The sequence below is a fragment of the Solanum dulcamara genome, chromosome 1 (assembly GCF_947179165.1).
Source record: "Solanum dulcamara chromosome 1, daSolDulc1.2, whole genome shotgun sequence".
Lineage (NCBI taxonomy): Eukaryota > Viridiplantae > Streptophyta > Magnoliopsida > Solanales > Solanaceae > Solanum > Solanum dulcamara.
Window position 1 is genome coordinate 82,473,161 of NC_077237.1, and position 24,605 is coordinate 82,497,765.

Consider the following 24,605-nt stretch of genomic DNA (forward strand, 5'->3'; position numbering starts at 1 on the left):
CCTATCAACTTTCCTTCATTCAGACCTGTCCTCTTACCCAAATTCGAAGCATATCCCCCTGGCATTCTCAAAATTTTAACCCTCTCACATATTTCACGTTTCTCATCCAATGTGAATGAAAAACTGGCTTTAGGCTTGACAATTTTACCATTTTATAGTTCTTGCAACCACAATTCTTTTCTCCTACAGTATTTGTTTAAGTCTATTCTAGCTCTTGGGTTGTCTTTTGTTTTGCCTTTAACATCCATCACTGTGTTAAATAAATTTTCAAAATATTTTTTTCTCAATGTGCATCATATCAAGATTATGTAGTATGAGATTATCCTCTAATACATCAACTCTCAGAATATGCTCTGTTTGTTCCAATTATGTTCAACACTATATCCAAGAAGTCTAGAAGATGAATTTTCTGTAACTTTAGGCAAATGAGAAACTCTCGCCCAAATTTGATGTCCTGTCAGTGATGGAGGTGGAGGGTCATTTTAATTCTGTTTTTTCTGAATGCATGTTTCATCTCTCTAAACTCATGGTCTATTCGCAAGAACTGACAATGACAATTAAACCATGAATTTTTTCTGAATGCTTTAAGATGAATACCTTACTATTTTCCATGCAATGAGGACAAGCAAGCTTTTCAGTAGTCATCCAACCAGACAACATTCCGTATGCAGGAAAATCATTAATAGTCCACATTAAAGAAGCACGCATAACAAAATTTTGCTTAGTTGATATATCATAAGTCACTACGCCTTCAAACTACAATAGTTTAAGCTTATCTATCAATGATTGTAGATAGACATCAATCAAACTTTTAGGATTATGAGGACCCAAAACAATACAACTTAGAAAGATGTACGGACTTGTCATGCATATTTCATGAAAAAGATTGTACGGGGTAAGAAATACTGGCCAGTAAGAATAAGGTGAGGCAGCATTAGAGAATGGTGTGATATTTCTAGCAAAATTTGGATACATGTTATCAAAATGTTTCCATATTTCTCCATCAGATGGATGAGAAAAGTCACCTAGCGGCCTTCTATATTCACGATGTCATCTCATATGTGGGGATAACCTCATCGATACATACAATCTCTTTAATCTAGGAATATGAGGTAAATAATGCATCGCCTTAATTGGAACAATCTTTTCAGCAGGAGTCCTCTTATAATGCGTTGCTCCATAAAATTTATAATTTTCTAATTCACTATCAGTCTTGTAGAACAACATATAGCCATTAACACATCAATGAATTCTATCATACGACACTCTTAACTTAGAAACCAATCTCTTTGCCTAATTGAAGTTCTTAGATATGTTAAACTCAGGATTAACCAGTTCGCCCAAAAAATCACCCATTGAGTCCATAGTCGTATGAGGAACACTCCAATCTGATTTAATATTCATTAACCTAACTGCAACTGACAAAGTAGAATGCGGACTCCCGTCACATAGTAGACGACTAGCCTTTTCTAATTGATGATAGAAACGTCTTGCTTCTTCACTAGGAGTTTTATCAAAATATTATTTAGGTTCTATCCCACCTTGAACCTCGAAAGCATCATTGACCATTTTATAAATTCTATCATGTTGAAATGTATCATGTTGAACCCTATTATGTTCAACAATAATTTGACCATGTGGTGCAAGCATATTATATTCATCCACAAACAACAAATTATAAAATATATTATTCAATCCATTTATTTCTCCATGATCAACCCATACAAAATATCTACGCTTAAATTCATTACCATACAAATGAACCATAACTATATCTAGATTAAAAAAGTTCAAGCACCTACATTCACGACAAGGACACCTAACCAATTCATTTCTCTTTAAAATATCAAGTGTCATGGCATGATCGATAAAACTTCTTACACCGTCAATAAATTCAGATTTCATAAACCACCACCAACTTCATAATGCATGTTATACATCCATAAACGATGATCCATCTACAAAATTACATATATTCAAGTTTAATTAATTAGTTCATAAAGACTATAATTCATCGAGACTACAAGTGTCATTAATTCAAGTTATAATTAATTAATTCATATAATAATTAAGTTCAAGTTATGATTAATTAATTCATATAATAATTAAGTTCAAGTTATGACTAATTCAACTTATAATTAAGTAATTCATAAAATAATTAAGTTCAAGTTATAATTAATTCAACTTATAATCAAGTTCAAATTCTAATTAATTCATATAATAATTAAGTTCAAGTTATGATTAATTCATATAATAATTAAGTTCAATTTATAATTAAGTTCAAATTATAAATAATTCAAGTTCTAATTATTTCAAGTTAGATGTTCTAAGTTGAATAAAAACAAAATTACAAGTTTCAAGTATATACAAATTAAAGTTCTAAAATACTAGTATTCAAGTATCTAATTAAAGTTCAAGTTCATGATAACATAACGTTCTAATTAATTAGTTTTAAAGTCTAAAAGTTCAAAATTTATTCAAACCAAAATAATTTATAAAGTCTGAATTCCTAAAATTCAAGTATCTAAATTTCAAGTTAATAACCACATGAACTTCTAAGTTCTAGTTACTTCTAAAGTTTAAAGAGTTCAAACATATACAAACCTAAAAATTTCAAAGTTCAACTTCAAAATTCCTAAAGTTTAAGTTCATGACTTTGAATATCGTCTAACTCTAATCAGCTTAATTAGTTCATAAGGACTACAATTCAACAAGATTTCTAAAGTCAACAAAATTTCAAGTTCAAAGTTCTAAGTTCAAGTTCAAAATTCAAGTACCAAATTCAAGTTCTATATTATATTCAAGTATCCTAAAATTTAAGTATCTAAGTTATAATTAGTTCCAAAGTCTAAAGTTCACAATTTATACAAATCAAAAAAAAATTCTAAGTTCAAAAATCCTAAAGTCCAAGTTCATAACTTGAATATCTTCCAAACATCAAAAAACATTCAACCCAATATTTTTCTAACATGAATATCTTCCAAACATACAAAAACCTAAATTCTAACTTCTAATTACTTCATGTTCTAACTTTAATTTTAGGGCAAATTACCTTTTTACACAACTTCCCCTAATATATTTACTTTTACTCCCATATACACCAAAAAATTTCCAAATTCCCTCCTTTTCCTTTCTCTCTCTAAAAGTCACTGATACATCCGCCCTATCCCTCTTTTCTTGCCCTAATTTGCTCCTTCAAGTGTTAATCAGGTTCCAAATAAGGTAATGTATCAATCTTTCCTTATATGAAACTTTAATTCATCCTCATTCAATATGATTTCTCCTAAAATTTGTATATTTTGATTTCTTCTGAAAATCTTTGATAAATCTTCTAATTTTTTATCATTTGCTTTCTTCTGTAAATCTATCTATTTGTGTTTCTCATACTTTAGCTTATACATATGGATTCCGTTCATGGTCTCAAACAGTCCACCAAAAATCAACGAATTCTTGTTTCTCCCGGGTCTGATTCGTCTTGGGAAGGTTACGACGAAGTTAGATCAAAACATCGTAACGATCCAGCAGTGATGAATAATCTACGAGAGAATTTGAAGTCAAAAGCTACAGTTAAACATGCACCCAATGAAATAGTCAAAAAAATTGAAGGGGTTACAACACGCCCTAATCTCCCAAAGGTATGTGTTCAATTAAGTTTTTTTGTTTTAGAATGCATTTTTTGTGAAGGTTTTAATGTTTCTGATACATATCATTTATGTATCAGATACATAATATCTTTTTAAAAGGAAATCTTTTTGGAGGTTTTTTATTTCCGATACTTCAAGTTTAAGTGTCTGTTGTTTTAATTTTTAATGATTCTGATACATATACATTTATGTATCAGATACATATTATCTTTTTCAAATGTATTTTTTATGGAGATTTTATATTTCTGATACATAATTATTAAGTTTTAGTTTCTGTTGTTTTAATTTTTAATGACTCTGATACATATATATTTATGTATCAGATACATAATGTATTTTTCAAATGTAAATATTTGAGATTTACTATTTCATGTTTTAGTCTCAGTTTATGTTATTTCAATTTTAATGAATCTGATACATCTGCATTTATGTATCAGATACGTAATGTATGTTTCATATGAAATTTTTTGAGAATTACTAATTCTGATTCATCATCTTTAAGCCTCAGTATTTGTTATTTCAAGTTTTAATGATTCTGATACATATATATTTATGTATCAGATACATAATGTATTTTTCAAATGCAATTTTTTTTGGGATTTACTATTTCTGATATACCATGTGTAAGTGTCATTTTTTGATGTTTCAAATTTTAATGATTCTGATACATATACATGTATGTATCAGAATATAATATATAATTGTTTCTGATACATCTTCTGTATGTATCAGAATCTCATCTTATGCATCAGATATCTTAATGCATATGATACATCGTATCCATGTATAGAGTTCAAGTTGTATTTAACTATTTTCATGTCAATGCAGGGAATGAAATACGTCATCAAGAAGATCCCGTCACACCCATTGAGATTCGGAATGGCATATAGGGCTAATTTTCTTGATGATTTTGAATCATCAATAGGTGAAGAAGGTATAAAGTTATTTAGGCAATCTATATTTGGTCACTACTTAGATATGCCAAACTGCAACTTTCAAGGGCAAATCATCAAATGCCTCTTACTTCTTGAGGTAGACCAAAAAAACAAAGAAGAACTGCACATTCGTCATGTGCAGGGTAATATACTGCGATTTACGATAAATGATTTTGCTATCATTACTGGTTTGCGATGCACCGGTAATATGAATGACTTCAAGTATTCTGATGATCAAGCAAGTAGATTATTGTCTTTATATTTTCCTGGTGCCAAAAATGGGGTCAACAAAGCTCGTTTCGTTGAGCGTTTTCTGGTTGGAGGATGGAAAACAAACGAAGATGCCGTTCAGATGGCCATTCTCTATTTCATCCATACTTTTGTTTTTTCTCAACTAGGTGATGCACCTATATCAGTTGATGATTTCAAGATGGTAGAAGATGGTAGTTATGAGCAATATCCATGGGGGAAATTAGCATATTCAAAATTGATAAAAGGAATGCGTCAGGAGTTTTCAAATGCCAAACAAATGTATCGTCTAGGCGGCATGCCATACGCTCTGAATGTTTGGATATATGAATGTGCATCTCAAGTTCCCTCTGAAATTGCTGTAAGAGTGGGTAATAAAATTCCCAGAATTCTTAACTGGCGTGTTGTCGCCGTGAAGCCAAAATTTGAGACATTCATGTCTACCATCTTCAGTGAGGTACATGCTTTGAATATTATTCGTTTATGCACTGATTCATTATACATAAAATCTAAGATACATTATATATCCATGACCTTGATACAGTATAATTTGATTCATAAAGTGGATGTATCAGCTCATATATTTATGTATCAGGATATAAATGTATCAAGATATAATGTATCTTATACATATACTTTATATAACCTTTCTGATACATATAATGGTATGTATCATAAAGGTATTTACAGCTCATGAAAACTCATTTATCAGTATTTACAACTCATGAAAACTCTATCTTATGTATCAAATTATAATGTATCTAGAATTACATCTCATGATACATCTGCATGTATGTATCAGATAATGTTGTTTTTCTATCAATTTAGCATGTATGAAGGAGTAATGTTTCTGATACATCATGTCTATGTATCAGAATTAACATGTATCAATTATTCAATTTTTTTGCAGTATCCATGCTCCAACATTGTCCAATCTCAACATGAAATGGAATCTATTGTCGTTCATGACAGCCAACAGAAACCTGAAGATTCAACATCGGCTGCCAAGGTCAATTTCAGAAAACCTCATGAAGTCACTGGATTTGAGGACTTCTCAACAACACCACCCACTGAATTTTTAAAGAGATCCAGGGATGTCGCTGAGACATCTTCTCCACCTCCTTCCAAGAGAATGAAGACTTCCCCTGCTAAAAAGCCAATTCAAGTAGAAACAGCCAACATGCACAAGGATTTCATACCACCAAATGAATCAGAAAATCTTGTTTCTCCTGACAATGAACCGGGGGCAAAGTCACCAAAGGAATCAGAAAAGCCTGTTTCTCCTGACAATGTACCAGGGGCGAAGTCAGCTTTAGGAGGTGAATCTTCCGGTCATTCGGATCGAATTATTCATATGCAATTCAAAGCATTGAAAAAGTCCATAAAGAAGTCTCTAAAGAGATACGTAAGTTATTACTTTAAGATGTATCACGTACAATATACTTTTAATTAGGTGATACATTCTGATTTTTCATATACATGTATCAAGGTTGACCGGAAGTTCAAGCGTTTGGAGAACAAAATGGATTCAAATCACATTGATCTTTTGAAAGCCATCGACAGTATGGCGAACCGAATGACTGGCACATCATCTCAAGTTAAAAAAGATGATTTTGATCAATCATTCCATGTGGTTGAACAACAAGAAGCACCTACTGGATTGGAGGTGCACAATTTTGCAAATAAATCTGACCCACCCCAAAAAAATGACAAATCTAATGTCCAGGAAGATATTAAGGTACATACATCATGTAATATTTGATATTTATGCTTTTAAACTTCTGAATAATTTTCATTGTCATGTATCAATTGTAAATGTTATTATGTTTTCAGGGACCTGAACCATCCACCATGATAAATCAGGTGGACAACATATCGGAACAAAGCATTTTAGCAGATGTTCCTGAATTATTTGATCAGCAAGTTTATTCTGATACATTAAAGGTAATGTATCAGAAACAAATTGATGAATAATTTGATTCTGTATATATATTTTGTATAAGCTCTACCTCTTTAAATATATATATATATCTAGACATTTAGTACATATATATCATAAGTAAATGTTATTATGTTTCCAGGAAGATGAACCATCCGTCAAGGATGTATCAGCACACCAAATGGAACCACAAAGAGCAGATACTGATCAGCTTATTGCTGATTCTGATACATTACAGGTAATGTATCAGATTCTTTATTGAGATAAAATCAACATTATTAATTTTTTTAATGACGTTATACATTACGTGTAGAACACTGTAAAGAAAGATGGAAGAGTAGCTGATGATAAATCTGCCAAAGTAGAAGAGCAAGTCGAGGAGATTGAAAAAGAAAAAATCAAACCAAGCACATCAGAATCCAATACTTCAGCACCATTTTCGTCAGAAACTCTGGATGTGATAGATGCTCTAATATACGGACTTCCATTACCAGCCATGCCATTGACAGCTGTTAGTCATGAGCAAGTTCAGGATGAATGTCTATTACGCGATAGCCAGCTACCAACCACTCTTCCATCAAAAGCTAATGTATTGTCTGACGATGCGAAGACACCATCTCGAAGAAGCAGGATTCCTTCGAAGATCTTACAGTCGCCGTATCTTTCAAACTTTGGGTCGAGTGAAAAGGGAAAGGAAAATTTGTCAGATGTTACGCATCAGACACACCCTTTTGAAGGTTTTGGTATATGCTATCAACCCCCTTCCGAGCTTGTCACAGAATACTCTGAATGGATAGATAAAGGACTTCTAAAATCACATGGCAACAAGTAAGTATGACATATTCAACTTATACCCATACAAGTCGTGTATTATATTTGTTATGTTATTAAACTACAAGTTTCCATTCAGGAATTCGAAGGAGGATCATTACAGATCTAAGTGCTCTTCATTCGGCTTTGAAAGAATGGACTTTGTTGTGGCATTTCCTAAAGATAAGAACTGGTTCTACCTAATGTCACAGCCGGACAGATGCTGGAACGATGAGGTAAAAATTTCATCATAAATAATATGATACAACTCATACTAACTACCTGATACATACATATTAATGTATCTGATACATAGATAGATAAATGTATCTGATACATACATAATCTGATATGTGATGCTAGTTGTTATATAACTAATACTTTCTTAAAATGTGCAGCACATCGATGTAATATTTTACTACCTTCGGAAGAAATCGAAGATGCAGTTGAGCAATCATTATCGATACACAACGACAAATTGCATTTTCAAAAATTACATCGAATATGCACACACACGCTACTATCACCTTCCACCTAACATTTCTACACAAGAAGATATGGCAAGGTCCACTGTTACAGCTCATCAAGAGAGATCCGTGAAGAACATAATAAGAGGTTTCTCAATACCAGCCGGTTTGCCCTGGCATTTGGTAGATGAGGTATACATTCCAGTAAACTGCGACATGGATTTTCATTGGGTTCTTGCGGTAGTTGTGTTGAAAGAGAGGTTGATACGTGTGTATGATTCATCGCCTAGACGAAGAAGTAGCAACCCTTTCCAAGAGATCCAAAAGATAGCAGCAATGCTACCAACATACCTGCAAGACAGTGGTTTCTTTGACAACAACGAACGTACTGATTGGTCGTCTCTTGATTCATACAAGGACAAATCAACCGGTAATATGCTTGAACCACATCACCCATTAGCAGTTGAGTATGTTGAAGGAATTGCGCAACAGGGAAGTGGCAGCTTGTGAGTATTAACATCGGCTATGTATACCTAAATCATTCATATGTCAATTTTACTTTTTTTAAATTCCTGTATTCCTTTATTTGCAGGGATTGTGGAGTTTTCCTGGCCATGTTTGCTGAATATCTTAGTGATGGAATTTTTATTCCAAGTACCGGACTAAACGCTGAATTCTTCCGTTCAAGATATGCCGCACTCTTATGGAGATATGGTTGTCAGAAGGCCATGGATGGTTATGTTAGCGATAACGACGATCCAAAAAAACCAAGGAGAGACATATCTCCAAACCAAGGAGAACTGATTGATGTTCAATAAATTTTTTTTGATAGTACACATTTTAGGTGATTCTGATTCTTCCAATGTATCTGATACATAAACTGTAATGTATCAGATTTAGTATATTTTAATATTTCCATACCTCAGATTTACTATGTTTTCTCTGGTGTCAAATTGGAATATAAATTCAAAGTTTATGTTTTATACTCTACTGTATCAAACTTGTATCGAGTATAATATTCATAAGTGTCACATTTTGTGAATTCTGATACATGAATCAAGTTTTTTTTATTATGATACATCATGCATATGTATTAGATTCTCATTTCTCAATATTTAATGATTCTGATACATTAATTTTTTTGCATAAGAATTCTGTCTCAAGATTTAAAGTATATGATACATCTTGCTTATGTATCAGATTTGCATTTATCAAGATTTACTGCATATGATAATCTACAACCTATATCAAATAGGATCTTATGTATCACCAACAACTTTTGTGTAATTATGGTTGTCGAAAAGACAAGAATGTTTATGTTTGGAAAAATAACGATCCAAAAAATAAACCATGTGAGATTTGTCATTAATCCAAGTCATGGCGAACCGATGGAAGTCCTGTATTTTATTTTAAAAAAATTGTAGCAATAAAATGTTCTAATCTTGATACATAAAAAAATTGTCACTAAAAGATTTTTATATGTATGTCACGTGTCAAATTCAAATATAAAATATAATAATAGATGTTATTTTATGATTTAATTAGAATGTACACCGAGATACCACAAACATCATATCTATTTAGGAATGAAATTACAAGTCTTTCTGTTGTGGCCTTCGTGGCCACAACGTCCACAAGAATTTGTGCTACTTGTTATTTTCTCACTAGCAAACTTTTTTCTCCCTTTCTTTGGTCTTCCTGGCATCCTTTTGTATATTGGCGGCAAGACAATTTCTTCCAAAATTTCCTTCGGAGCAGTCCAGTCTTTCTTATCTGGCATTGGAACCATTGGTAATTCATAAGTATTTGCCAACGCCTCTGGTTTGTAGTAATCAGAACAATATGGGTGCAGGTCAGTAATGTTCTTGCTCTTCAACACTGCAATTGCATGTGGACATGGTATCTCGTCTAGTTGAAATCTACCACAAGTGCATGTTTTTCTCTCTAGACACACAATGTATCTTATACCTAATTCGTAAACAGAATAAAGATACTCTGATGAAGCAACAACCTGCAGGAATTATATTTCAAATTTATGTATCAGTATTGCTTCTTCACATACACAACTATGTATCAGAACGTATGTTAAAGGGTAATAATTATCACAGGATATACATATCAGGTGAATCAACAATAAGCAAGAAATAAATTTCACATATATGTATCAGAAAGTACGTATCAACTACAGAAATGATGTATCAGAACTGATGTATCAGTATGTATTTTAAACATGTTATGTTTATATGTGTCAGTACTTATGTATCAACTACACATTTGATGTATCCGCATTGATATATCAGTGTATAATGAACACAGGCTTTACTTGAATGACGAAGCAACAAACTGATATAAATAAACTTCACATATATCTAATAGTACTTATGTATCATCTACACTAATAATGTATCTACACTGATGTATCAGTATATATTTAGAACAATTTATGCATAACTGATTAATCATCATCCTGAAGGAAAATAATCTTTACATATATGTATCAGAACTTATGTATCAAATATAGAACTTATGTATCATAATTGAAGTTTCATTATTTAATTAGCACATGTTATACATAACTGATGAATCATCAGCCACCAAGAAATAAATAACACATATATGTATCATAAAGTATGATTCAATTACAGAAATGATGTATTAGAACGGATGTATCAATATATATGTATCAGAAAGTATGTATCAGAAAGTATCTATCATGTATCTACACTGATGTATCAGTATATATGCGTCAGAAAGTATGTATCGTGTACCTTCATTCTCGAACACTTGATCGTGTTTGAAACTAGGATATCTTCGAATTTTCTACCCAAAGTATGTTTTGTATAAGATGCTATTTCTCGATTTTTGCAGTTCCAAGAACCAAATAACATTCTCGTTTGCTCCAAAAAGTCAATTATAGGCAGCTCTCGTGCTTCAACAAGACATCCATTGATACATTCTGCGATGTTAGAAGTCATCATTCTACCCCTGTTGACAGTGGCATGAACCCTTGACCACTTTTCGTATCCTGCATTTTTTAAATATTGTGCCACCCGTTAATCGATTCTTTCAACTTTGGCCATTAATTTATCGACTTCATCTTTTCGGTATGCCTTGGCCATTGAATAGAAGATGTCACTTAGTACAGCTTTGCTCCTTCTGTATTTAGTACACACATTTTTCCATATATGCCATATGCATGCAAAATGAGGAACATTGGGAAATACCATGCTTACACTCTTGATTATGCTTTCGTTCCTATCTGATACAACACACATATTGTCCCTCTCTCCAAATGCATTCTTGAAATTCTGAAAAATCCACGTCCATGATGAATCATTTTCCGTATCAACAATACCATACGCCAACGGCAATATGCAACCTAATAAATCAATAATAGCGATACAATAGTTATTAGAATTCATCAGAATCACAACAAACGTGAAAAATGAGATGACATACTATTATTCAATAAGACACAGTATAAGAAAGTAATACCTGCCCCATCAAGTGTGCTAGCTGATACAAACGTCCCTTTATAAGGTCCATCAAGATGTGCACCGTCAACAACAACTACTGGTCGACAAAACTGAAACCCCCTCATCAAGGGCCTTAACGCTATGAACAAATACATGAATTCATCAGTTGATGACTTGTGCATACTTATGTACGAATTTGGATATACGGTTTTTAGAATATGTATATATACAGGCAGCTGTCTATATCCATCAGCAGGTTTTCCCCTTAACATCTGCAAAGCATGCTCTTTTGAACGCCATGCCTGTTGATAGGTAATATCAATTCCATACGCTGATTTAATATCCTCTCGTATATCATTAGGGGTGACAATTCTCTTATGATTAACCAATTTAGGGGCTGTGAATGCACTAACAAAAGCCTTTGTAGCATGAACTTTGTTGAAAATCCTATCTCTCAGTGCACATGAATGTTCACTATTGAAATATCTAACTTTGAATATATCCGTTTTTTTCCAACATGAAGCTTTCATTCTCCAACAACATCCTTCTGAAAGGCATACTATCACATAACTGCATTTGTATTAAAAAAATGACATGTATCATATCAATATTTTTTCATTTATAATATGAACAAATACAGTGACATACTGATAGGAAGTGTGTCAACCCATGTACTTGATACATGCTTCTTTGTATGTATTGTTAAAAAAAAACATCTGATACATAGAGTATTATGAATCTGATACATACTGACAGCATTATTATCATTTTTTAACTGAGTTACAGGAATGTAGTTTTGATGTATCATGACATGAAAAATTATTTTATTTTAAGAATGTATCAGATACACACAGTAATATGTATCTGATACATACTGTTGGATACTATCCAACATCAAAATTTCCAAATGCAGAAATGGAGTTTTGATGTATCATGACATGAAAATTATTTTACTTTAAGAATGTATCAGATACACACAGTAATATGTATCTGATACATACTGTTGGATACTATCCAACATCAAAATTTCCAAATGCAGAAATGGAGTTTTGATGTATCATGACATGAAAAATTATTTTAATTTAAGAATGTATCAGATACACACAGCAATATGTATCTGATACATACTGTTGGATACTATCCAACATCAAAATTTCCAAATGCAGAAATGGAGTTTTGATGTATCATGACATGAAAAATTATTTTATTTTAAGAATGTATCAGATACACACAGTAATATGTATCTGATACATACTGTTGGATACTATCCAACATCAAAATTTCCAGATGCAGAAATGTAGTTTTGATGTATCATGACATGAAAAATCATTTTACTTTAAGAATGTATCAGATACACACATGTATATGTATCTGATACATACTGTTGGATACTAAACAACATCAAAATTTCCAGATGCAGAAATGTAGTTTTGATGTATCATGACATGAAAAATCATTTTACTTTAAGAATGTATCAGATACACACAGTAATATGTATCTGATACATACTGTTGGATACTAAACAACATCAAAATTTTCAAATGCAGAATATGCGCATACCTTTTACTGTCGGATCTTTTAACCTTGAAATTAAATTCATTATTGATTTTGTATTTGGCCATTACATCAACTAGAGTTGCTTTATCCTTATAGAATTGATTCTCCTTCACTTCCGCACCATTTGTATCATCTATGTAGTTCGTCAACTCCAATTCTGCTATATAACAACTTGCAACTTTACCAGATTCTTCTACACCAAAATTATGGAACTCATTCGCATTTGATTCGGCACAAACGATTGCTCCAGATGTACTGTCGAATGATTTTATCTCACATCTTTTTATATCAAAGCTTGATATGCACAGGGGATAATTCACGAAACCAGGCTCTTTCTTCTTCAACTCTACGTAAAGATTAACACCCATATCATTACGAATATATATTGGCGACGAGTTACCTTCAACTATGTATCGGATTTCAATTTCTTTCTCTGATTCATCCACACTCAATTCAGCAGCGATTGCTGCTTTTAAATTTGAGTAAGATACATTGTCACCGACAACGATTCCATCACTTTTGTATTGTTCATAAGTAATATCGGATTGCCAAACTCCAGAATGTCTCAGTAGTATCGGGATATTCATATCGATTAATTGATGAAATGCGAAGTTTGCTTTGAATTGATGCTCTGTTGTTTTTCTTGTACGATGCTCTGACTTTTGACTTCAAAATTCATCTACATAACTGTCGCCTTCTTTAATAGATTAGTAATTGATATAAAGAGCCAATTTTTTATCCATAAATAGCTGATGTGCATTAACTATTATATAGCTAAAGTTATGTATCAGATACATAACCTATGAATCAGCAAAAGTTGAAAAATAATTGAAATCAACTTCGGTATGATTTGATGCTCTGTTTTTTCCATTCGAGACGACGCTGTGTTTTTTGGCTTGAATCTTCATGGACATAACAATTGTTTTTTTTAACAATTGATGTATCATATACATAACTGATCTATCAGATACATAACCCAAACTGGAAAAAAAAATGGAAACGAAGTTGGTTTGTTTTTATGCTCTGTTTTTTTTGGCTTAAATCTTCAACTGCACAACCGTTCTTTTTTTAACCAAATTAATCCCATTAATTAGATCAATAATTGATTTGATACCAATCATCCCTTATATTAAGATAATATCCATAAATAGATGATCTTCATTAATTACTGATTGGATAATTGATGTATCAGATACAAATCTAATGTATCAGAAAAGTTGAAAAAAAGGGGATATCGGGTAATTTTGATACAATGTGGGATGTATAGTAATTAAACTTTTCCATTATGGGATTTAGGTAAAGTTTACTTAATTTTATCTTCAAAAATACTTCAAGTCCAACTAAAACAATACCCAATTCACATTCTAATTTTAAAAATCCACAATTCAAACTAAAGCCCTAAAATCTTCATTCACATTCTAACTTCAAGAACTAACCAACTATGTTAATAACATTTGAACATCAAGAACACTTTAATTCCAACTCAAAAAATATTCAATTCACAATTTAATTCAAAAAAAAAAAATCAAATCAAAGCGAAGACCTAAAATTTAATTTCTAACATTCACCAATTCAAAATCACATATACAAATTAACTATGTTAATAACATACATTAAACAAATTAAATGACATAAATTAACTAAAAAATCAACAAATTAATTAATTTTTTTCAAAATTAAAACCCTAACTAGCTAACCTTATTAACAATAAGGAGAGAGAAGGCTGGCGGAGGAAAGTGGCGGCAGCAATAACAGAGACGGGGGAGGGAGTGGCGGCGGCGAAGGGTGACGAAGGGGGCGGGGGTTGGAAGTTTAGAGAGAAGGAGGAGGGTTTTTAGAGAGAGAGACACCAGAAAATAAGAAAAGTCGAGCACTGATGTGTAATATTTCAGAAAAAGCGACGGACAGCATCGCCCTGTCCTTCGCAAATTTTAAATAGTTAACCGCTATTTTGACCAAAAAAGCGACGAAATGAGAGACGTTGTCCGTCGCTTATTTAAAAAAAAATTGATAAATAAAATATAATAAACGACGGACGGAGACGCAATTTTTAAATAATATTTAATTATTTTAAATTAAAAACGACGGACTCCGTCACTATTTATATTTTATAATTAATTTTTAATTACATTTACATATGACGGAAAAATCCGCCAAAAAAAAGCAACGGACAAGAAATCCATGTCCGTCGTTGTTTATTAAAAAAAATAAAAAAATAACGGACAACATCTCAAATTTTGTTGTTTTTTTGAGCGAAGCCATCGCTGTTTTTTTCATCATTTTTGGGACTGTTTTTAATAGTGAAAGAATTCATATATTAAACTCATACTAACCCGAGCTCCCATATCTAGTGTATATATATATTGGACAGTTGTCATAATTATTTATTTGTCCCATACTTTGTAACGGCAAAAGCAAAGAAAAAAAATAATAATTTTCTCTTGACAAGTTAATTAAGTAATTATAGTTCAATGCAAAATTGTAATGCCAACCAATAAGCATGGGCAGTAAGGCTATTTACACGGATACAGGCTAAGGTCGCAATACTAGTTTTTCTAGAAATTCAACGCTGCAATTGAAGGCTGTTGACATTACTAACTTGATTGATTATACTTAACTTACTTCTCCCACTACTACATAGAAATTACTAGAAATCATAGAATTAACTACGAAATTTATTAGTAATTTTTAATTAATCTGTCGCTAAATAATTTTTGGCTAATCGGATTTTTATATAATTCATTGCTAATTTATAGCTGAATGAAATTAGCATGAGATATTTGTTGTTTAACTACGAAATTTGATCCATCGCTAGTTCATTATTTTCTTGTCGTGAGAAGCCAACATGGTGGCTGATTCCTAGCTAAGTTAGCCACAAACTTTTGTGACCTTACTCACTCTCTTGTTCGTAGGCAAAACAGATTTAGAATTATCTTTCATTTGAAGCATAACTTGTACATGTGCTTCATATTAGCCCATAGTTCTCTCTCAGAATTATAGCCATCCCTTATATTTTAACTTAGCATGTTGTATCATTTGATGTCAAGTTGTATAAACAGGCTAACCTATATACACGTTTTCCAAACTTTTAGGGGAGTACACACTATAATTTCCTTTCCACGGTAATAATTTGATTCGTCTTAATTAAAGTGGGGACAACTCCATATTGTGAAACCAATAATTTCAATGGAATAAACAAAACAATTTCTCAATTATAAATAGCACGCTACATAGAGGTCCAAATATCCAAATTAAAAATATCTTGAAAAGGGAAGATCAAAGTATGAAGAGAATTCTACTTGTGATTAATTGTCTAATATTTTCTATTGGTGTTTGTGGTGGTCCTTTGTTGATGCGCTTATATTTTGTCGAAGGAGGTTCAAGAATTTGGCTTAGTAGTTGGTTACAAACCGGTGGATGGCCACTCACACTTATACCTCTAGCCATCCTATACTTCTATCGTAGAAAAATCGAAGGCTCTGATACCAAATTTTATTTCATAACGCCCCGAATTTTCATTGCATCATTCTTGATTGGCATTGTCACGGGACTTGACAATTTTTTTTATTCGTGGGGCGGGTCGAAACTCCCCGTGTCAACTTCTTCGCTTCTTATCGCCGCTCAACTTAGCTTCACGGCAATAGGGGCTTTCTTCATAGTAAAAATAAAGTTGACTTCATATTCTATTAATGGGATCGTCGTGTTGACAGTTGGCGCGATTTTATTGGGTATTCGGGCGAACGGTGATAGGCCCGAGGGTGTGACTAGTAAAGCTTATGTTATTGGTTTTATTATGACACTCTTGGCTGCAGCTTTGTATGGACTTATTATGCCTTGTATTGAGTTGATTTATTTGAAGGCAAAACAGGCTATTACCGCAACATTGGTGTTAGAGATTCAAATGGTCATGTGTTTTGCAGCTACTGCCTTTTGCACTGTTGCAATGATAGCCAATAAGGACTTTCAGGTTTCTTCCGTTCAGATTTATTTGAATTTATTTGACTGAACACAAGAAGAAGAAATAAAAAATTTTGATCTTAAATCTGTTATAATGTTTACATAGTTATGAAATGTTTCAAACTTTTCCTTAAGCACTTGGTGTGAAGTACTATAATAGTTTTTCATTAAATATAAAATGCATAATACATAAATATGCCCTTTAACTTAGCCTCATTTCATATTTATGCATCCAACTTTGAATGTGCACAATTAGACTCTTAAATTCGTATAAAATTGAACAAGTAAACACACGTGTCCTATGTGACACAATACACGTAGGATGGCACGTGGGACACAAAATTGTTATGTAGGATGGTACGTAGGACGAATGTGTTTATTTAAAGTGCCTACTTGTGCATTAGTAAAGTTAGAGGTCATAGTTGTCAGCTGAAACTAAATTAAGAGTTATATTTATGTATTATACTAATATAAAATAAAAAGTTTTAAGATAAATTATTTCCAAATTTTGAAAGAGCGGCATTTATCGGAAGTATAATTATTCAAAATAGTTGTCCACTTAGCTGCTCGGCTATTTGCGTGAAGATTGCTTTTCCTTTTCCTTCATATTTTTAAATTTTTCTATATAAAAAAAAAAGGAAATAGAAGCTTTTGGGTTGACTTTTAAGTAGGACATTAATTAAGGACGTAGCTCGAAGCCCAAAATTATTTAGATCCCAAGAGGGATGGAGCTACACTTTTAATTTGTCATATACTAATACATTTTTCTTTAGTGGACTTTCACATTTTGGGTACTATGGTTTGTATTAAATTTGCACATGTCAAATTATATTCACTCAAACACTGTCATATATAAAAATGGAACGAAAGGAGTACTAATTTTGTTCTAGAACTAAAACATATTGAAATTTTTGCAGGCAATATCAAGGGAGGCAAAACAATATAATTTGGGAGAAGATAGATATTATATAATCCTAATATGGAGTGCCATAATTTGGCAATGCTTCTTTGTGGGTGCTATTGGAATTATTTACTCTTCTTCTTCTTTGATGTCTGGGGTTTTACTTGCAGTTTTACTGCCGGTTACTGAAATATTAGCGGTAATTTTCTTTAATGAAAAATTTTCAGGTGAAAAGGGACTTGCTCTTTTCCTATCTCTTTGGGGTTTTGTCTCATACATGTATGGAGACTACAAACAAGCAAAGAAAGTAGAGAAGAAAATAAATCAAGAAAGTGAGATGATCACAACAATGTATACTAATGAGTCTGTTTGAATTTTATTACATTAATTGTTATATGGTACAATTAGATTTGTTATGAGGTCAAAAGACATATGCTTCGATTTCACTTGTTGAATAATGTATTAGCAGTTTAATATGTTTGTAAATTTAATAAAGACAGTAACGAAAAGTAATCGAATCAAATAAAATAATAGATTAGTTTCTTGATGTTTGAGAAAGATCCGAATACGTTAAAAGACATATGTTTCGATTTCACTTGTTGATTAATGTATTAGCAGTTTAATATGTTTGTAAATTTAATAAAGACAGTAACGAAAAGTAATCGAATCGAATGAAACAATAGATTAGTTTTGATGTTTGAGAAAGATCTGAATACGTTAAAAGACATATGTTTCGATTTCACTTGTTGATTAATGTATTAGCAGTTTAATATGTTTGTAAATTTAATAAAGACAGTAACGAAAAGTAATCGAATCGAATGAAACAATAGATTAGTTTCTAGATGTTTGAGAAAGATCCGAATACGTTAAAAGACATATGTTTCGATTTCACTTGTTGATTAATGTATTAGCAGTTTAATATGTTTGTAAATTTAATAAAGACAGTAACGAAAAGTAATCGAATCGAATGAAACAATAGATTAGTTTCTAGATGTTTGAGAAAGATCCGAATACGTTAAAGAGTAGCCAGTCTCAAATCCGAAGATGAATTAATATGGAAGTTCTTGAGATCTAGCTAGAACTAAGACATAGTAAAATATAGAAAGCTTGGAGCATAAGAATTTGATAAGTATATATTGTTTTAGTATTGTCCAGAATTTGATCCTTTACAAATACGTTAAGATTACTATTTATAGGCAACAAAGGAAATATGTTCACCAATAGAAAAGTTCCACTTGAGCCATAAAGTACAATGTCCAATAGATATGCTCCAACTGAAACTACTGTTACATGTGCCAGCTAATATTCTTCTATAATTTGTAGGATCTCATACTAATATATTTAGCGTATTTGTTCTTTCGTCCTTTTATTCTATCATTTAGACACGTATCTTTTACTGATTTCGAAACACAAGATTCCACCTTTTCTCCGAAAGCTATCATCTTGTAATTCCGATAATGAGCCAAGGTTAAGCAAACCAACTAGTCTTCAATCCAAGCACTCTATCAATAAAATCATCATGGATACTCTTTCCCTATTTTTATATATTACGTGTTCATTTTGAGTTCTGCTACGTGTATAAGCTATTTTTTACAATATATCACAGTTTCAATTATTCAACCTTTTTTTTAAAATCAAAATGTTTCAATTATTCAATTAGAAAACTAAGTTGACTAAAACCCACGTTTATACCGTCCTCCTCAATTTCTATCAATTTTTCTATTCACAAGTGGAATAATATAATTTTAAGAAACAAGCAGAAATACAAAATTCTAATCACTAAAGATGGTTGTAGAGTGGTAAATATTATTTCAAGTCTTGAATATAAAAAAATCACGTTTGATAGGGAAGCTTTATTCCTAAAAATTGACTTTCAGCTTAATCGGAATCCAAATTAGCAGATATCGGACACTGAACGAGGAAGGATAAAAAAATTCAACTCCAATGATCAGCAGTATGGTCTCTATAGTCTATGGATATGAATATTTACACAGCGTAGACCATATAGTAGCTGGTGCTAACTGTTGTAGAAAGTCAGTGCTGCAATTTAATACTAACAAAATTACTCTCAAGAATTGATGTGTAGTCCTTCATTACAAGAAATTGAAATTATGACCAAATTTTATTTTATAAATATTGTATTAATAAGTCATATAAATATCAACATATATTGATTTACCGACATTTATTTTACAGTAATTGGTTCAAATGTCAAAATTTCGATAATATTCGGAATTTTCTGGCATATAATTAAATAAATATCAGCAAATAATAAGTGTCATTTATTTATTTATTACGTTTATGAAATGTCTCCAATCTGAATTATTAGTCCATTTTATTTGCTACGGAAAAGCTTTTACACAAGACCACAAAGCACGGACGTGACTTCGTCTCACTTCATTCGAACTAAATTACATCTACCTTTAAGGTTGAGTTCGTTTTGTAATAGGAGTTTCGCTTCCTTCAGCATGAGCGAACTCTTTGTTAAGACCGAAATAATCAGGCGTCTTGCAAAAGATAGCAACGCAAACCTCCATAGACCATGAGTAATAAGATAAACGATAAATATATCAAAAGAGACAAACATTTAACGTGGTTCGATCAACTGACCTACGTCCACAAAAGAATATGAACAATTCACTATATAAATTAAAAGATAGTACACAATATTGAGAGAAAGAGATTACACAAGTGTTGATGTAACACTTGTGTCTCACAAATTATCCCCCTAAACAAAATTCTCAAAGCCCCTAGGACTTCATTGTGAATGCTACCATGTTAGAAGGAATGAACCTCTATTTATAGTCATAAATCTTTTTCTACAAAAAAAAAGACTAGCTAAATATGAAGACACTATGTTTTTCTTTTAGAAAAAGGAAAACTCACTTATGCTAGAAAAGTCAAGACAACCACCCAACAATCTTTCTAGAACTGATTAAGAATGGGCACCAATATCTCAGCTAGGTTTTCTTGATAAGGTGGCTAGAGTGACCCCTATCAAAGCACATATCAAAAATGTGTTTTAGTCATTTCCTATCTACTCCTTAAGTGCTCCCAAAAGAGTGTTTAAACTTTTAGAAAAGCACATTGCATACAACTTTTCGAGGCCTTAATAGTCATGATAATTAAAAAAAATACGATTAGATCTTCTTGCAAAATCTTTGCTACCCTACTGATGAAAGTGAGATTAGCATAAAGAGAATGGAAGATACATTAGTATCACTTTGTCTATTAAAAGGTGGTGGAGATTTACGTCCTAACCTTTTTTACTGGCTATAATCTTTTTAAGCATAAATATTGTGAGTGCTCACCCTACTGCAATAACGTCTCATGAATTCGAAATTTGAGACTCAACCTGTTTAACTTTGATCATGAATTTTGGCATGACATAGTTAAATTTTTTGAAATAAAATTTACATATTTGGATACTACATAAAAAGTTCTATAAGTCACGGTAATTGATAATTCAAAATATTTAAAACATATAAGAAAACAAATACGATCAAAGAAAGATTTGTTTGAATCTTGAAATTCGAAAGGTGCCACATAAATTGAGACGAAGGGAGTAGTCTTTTGGTGGGACAATTGGACACTCTTCCATAGACTTTTAAAAGCACCAAATTAAAACACTGGTTAATGTGTTCATCACTAATGGTGTTTGGGATTGTTACAAGTTGTGAACTTCTTCATATAGTTACCTTGTGCATAACATTGAGAATATTGAAATATGCAGGCAGTTCTATTGATCAGCTAATCTGGAGAGTCAATGAAGTTGCACATCATCTTGCTAAAATGGCTAGAGAATAGAGATAGCCAATAAGGTGCCTACTGCCTACTATTACTCTTTCCATGACTTACCAAGTAGGCCCTTTATTTCCTTTTGGATAAATGCCAAATGCCAGGTGTTAGATTTAGTAGATATGACAGACAAACTTTATTCGCTTAAGTCATCGATAACTATTTAAAATTGTTCGCATTATTACTTAGATACTTTAACTATAATGACACTCTAATATTAACAAATATGTATCTATTGAACACAAAATGACAATTACTTTAAAAAATAATATGCATATAATTCACACGCTATGTCTTGAAAAAGTAACAAATAAAAGTACATGTGGCACGTGGGTCCAATCTAACTATAAAAAAAGAATTTTCAATTAAAAAAATAAAAAACAATTTTCAATCATTAATAATTCAAAAGTTTAATCAACAAAAAGAAGAAATAGGAAAATATCCCCCTACCCCTGCAAATCCAACCCACTTAAACCTTTGACCTTTCTTCTTCTTCTTCCTCTGTCGGCATTATCGCCACTGTTCTCGCCTCCACCAATGATATCAAAAAAATTTCTTATTATTATTACAGACTATGGGGATTAAGCCTAATAAAAATAGTGAATTAAGTTGTGAAGTATCTGTAGCTTAACGGAGCGATTCTTGAGACGTTTGTGAAAATCGACGTCGGTGAAGAGAAATCAAGAGTATTCAAATTAATTTTATCAAATTCTCTGATATCATTTTAATAAATTTAATGAGTTTACATTTTAATTTGAATGATAATGTTTCCTCTGAAAATAGAAATGGACGGACGTTCATTTTTTTAAACCCATGAACTTTTCAACAGTTCATGGATTTTCCTTCTGCACTTTCTTCTTACAAATTCAATCATCAATAGATTCAGTTTTTTTTATTATGAAGTATGAAAAATAATTAACGAAGAAACAAAAAAGGGAAGAAGTTTGAGAACTGAAAATAAGGGAAGAAGATTGAGAACTGAAAATGGGGGAAGAAGATGGGAAAAAGTGCAGAAGTTTGATAAAAAAGAAAATGGGTGAAGAAGACGAATAAAAGAAAACTTGTAATAAGAAATAAGAAATAAAATATTATTTGGATCTATTCACGCCCTTAGTGAGATATAAGTTTTTGCCTTATCAATGTTTGGCGTTTAATATCTACATTTTTTGAGTATTTTAAATGTTTAATAGATATTAATTTTAGTTAAAATATCTAAATAAATTATGTGAATAATTTTAAGGTGCCATCCATGACTTAAGCTAATTTTATTTTATTAGCTAGTCACATGTTTAGCGTGGGATGGTTATTCTATTTATTAAATCATAATGAGCACTCTTTATCAATTAGTTGTACATAGATGTGACATATATTAATGTATAGCCTCGTTAATATTTACAGCTGTTCTTAATCTTTTACAACGTTCTTGTTATAACACCAAAGCTTAAAATTGCTGACATATGAGTGACCAGTTTCAATTATTCAATAAGAAAACAAAGTTGACTAACCATATTTGTCCCATCCTTGTTATTTTCAATCAATTTTTCTCTTCACAAGTTGGGTATGATTTAAAGATCAAGTGGAAATCAAATGCAAAAATCTACGCCACAGTGGTTTGGATATAGTTATAAACTTGACTTACACCAAAGAATAATTCTTTTCATCAAGTTTCATTTTATAATCTGAAAAATAGAGGAATAATTTGTTAGAACTGGTTAAATTATACTGATAATATAAAAAATCTTTATATTATTTGTGTATATATACAACTTAAAATCTTTTTTCTAATTGTTATCATCTTCCATTTTGAAGCATAATAATATCATTCCACCTTATGTCTCACCTGCAACTATATAAATCATTAGAAGCACGAAAATTATGGCTAACGAACTTCCTCTAGAGCTCACCAAACCTCTTTTAATATTGTGGTCATTTCATCTAAATGATTAAAGATAATTTTTGATTAATTAATTTATTTAATTATGTTTTTACTACGGTTCTCACATGAGCTTATTTAGAAATCCATTTTGACTCATTTCAATTCAACTCCACCAACCTATTTGAATATTCGTTAATTCCTATGCAAATTCCTGCTTGCAGAATCAGAGCCAAAAAAAATACTTTAAACCTCCGTAATGTTCTTAGGCCTTTTGCACTTAATAAAGTATGAATTTAAATGGTTCAGGCTTTAGGTCATTGATTGAATACATTTATTTTTATTAAGATTCAAACACTTAATTGTTTTAAATGGATATTAATTTTAAGATTGGGGAAAAAATTTCAATACGAATAAGAAGTACTTTTGTGTGGGTAATTTTTATCACCACAATTATCACTCACCATCACTAACTATCTCTGGAGCACAACCATCACTAACAATTATCATCATTATCAATCACTGTTGTCAGTCGTTACAACGCCTATCATCTCCATCATTATAATTATATCAAATGTCACCACCACTAACCACCTATACCAACATAACCATCACTAACAAATTACCATCATTGTTAATCACTATTATCAGTTGCTACCACACCTACGATTTTCATCATTATAATTATATCAACTGTCACCACCATACCTCCACTTCTACTGCCACCTCCATCACCACTCCGGCCAATTTTTACTACCAACCACCTCCACAATTACGCCGCCAATTACCGCCAACACATCGTCAATCACCACCGCCACCATCACGCTTGCTGTCACCACCTCCACCACAACTATCAATCACTACCACTACTACAGTCAATCCCTACTATTAGCACCGCTGCCAATTACCACTATCGCGTCAATCAGTACAACACCGACCATCTCCACCATGACAACTATCACCACCATTATTACTAGTCATTAACACCAACCATTACTA

At 31.8% G+C, this 24,605-nt stretch overlaps 2 protein-coding genes and 1 pseudogene across 2 annotated transcripts; 2 read left to right on the top strand and 1 right to left on the bottom strand.

Annotated features, from left to right (window-relative positions):
• Positions 1-4,487: 4,487 nt before the first annotated feature.
• Positions 4,488-8,862, top strand: LOC129894849 (uncharacterized; the record flags this gene model as incomplete). Its single annotated transcript, XM_055970470.1, has 9 exons — positions 4,488-5,285; positions 5,739-6,194; positions 6,318-6,494; positions 6,662-6,772; positions 6,910-7,005; positions 7,081-7,595; positions 7,678-7,813; positions 7,976-8,550; positions 8,637-8,862. Coding segments are annotated over 9 exons (3,090 nt in total), but the record flags the coding sequence as incomplete, so codon positions are not given.
• Positions 8,863-9,620: 758 nt separating this feature from the next.
• LOC129880340 (uncharacterized) lies at positions 9,621-11,163 on the bottom strand (annotated as a pseudogene).
• A 4,956-nt stretch (positions 11,164-16,119) lies between these two features.
• Positions 16,120-18,444, top strand: LOC129880332 (purine permease 3-like). Its single transcript, XM_055954322.1, has 2 exons — positions 16,120-17,044; positions 17,952-18,444. Exons 1-2 carry the CDS (start codon positions 16,361-16,363, stop codon positions 18,306-18,308), a joined length of 1,041 nt encoding a protein of 346 aa, XP_055810297.1. The 5' UTR covers positions 16,120-16,360; the 3' UTR covers positions 18,309-18,444.
• The last annotated feature ends 6,161 nt before the right edge of the window (positions 18,445-24,605 follow it).

What these genes read in the sequence shown, in the direction of transcription:
- LOC129880332 (XM_055954322.1), top strand. Translation starts at nt 16,361, where the DNA reads ATGAAGAGAATTCTACTTGTGATTAATTGTCTAATATTTTCTATTGGT. An exon ending in TAGCCAATAAGGACTTTCAG is followed by an intron (nt 17,045 to 17,951) that starts GTTTCTTCCGTT and finishes AAATTTTTGCAG; the next exon opens with GCAATATCAAGGGAGGCAAA.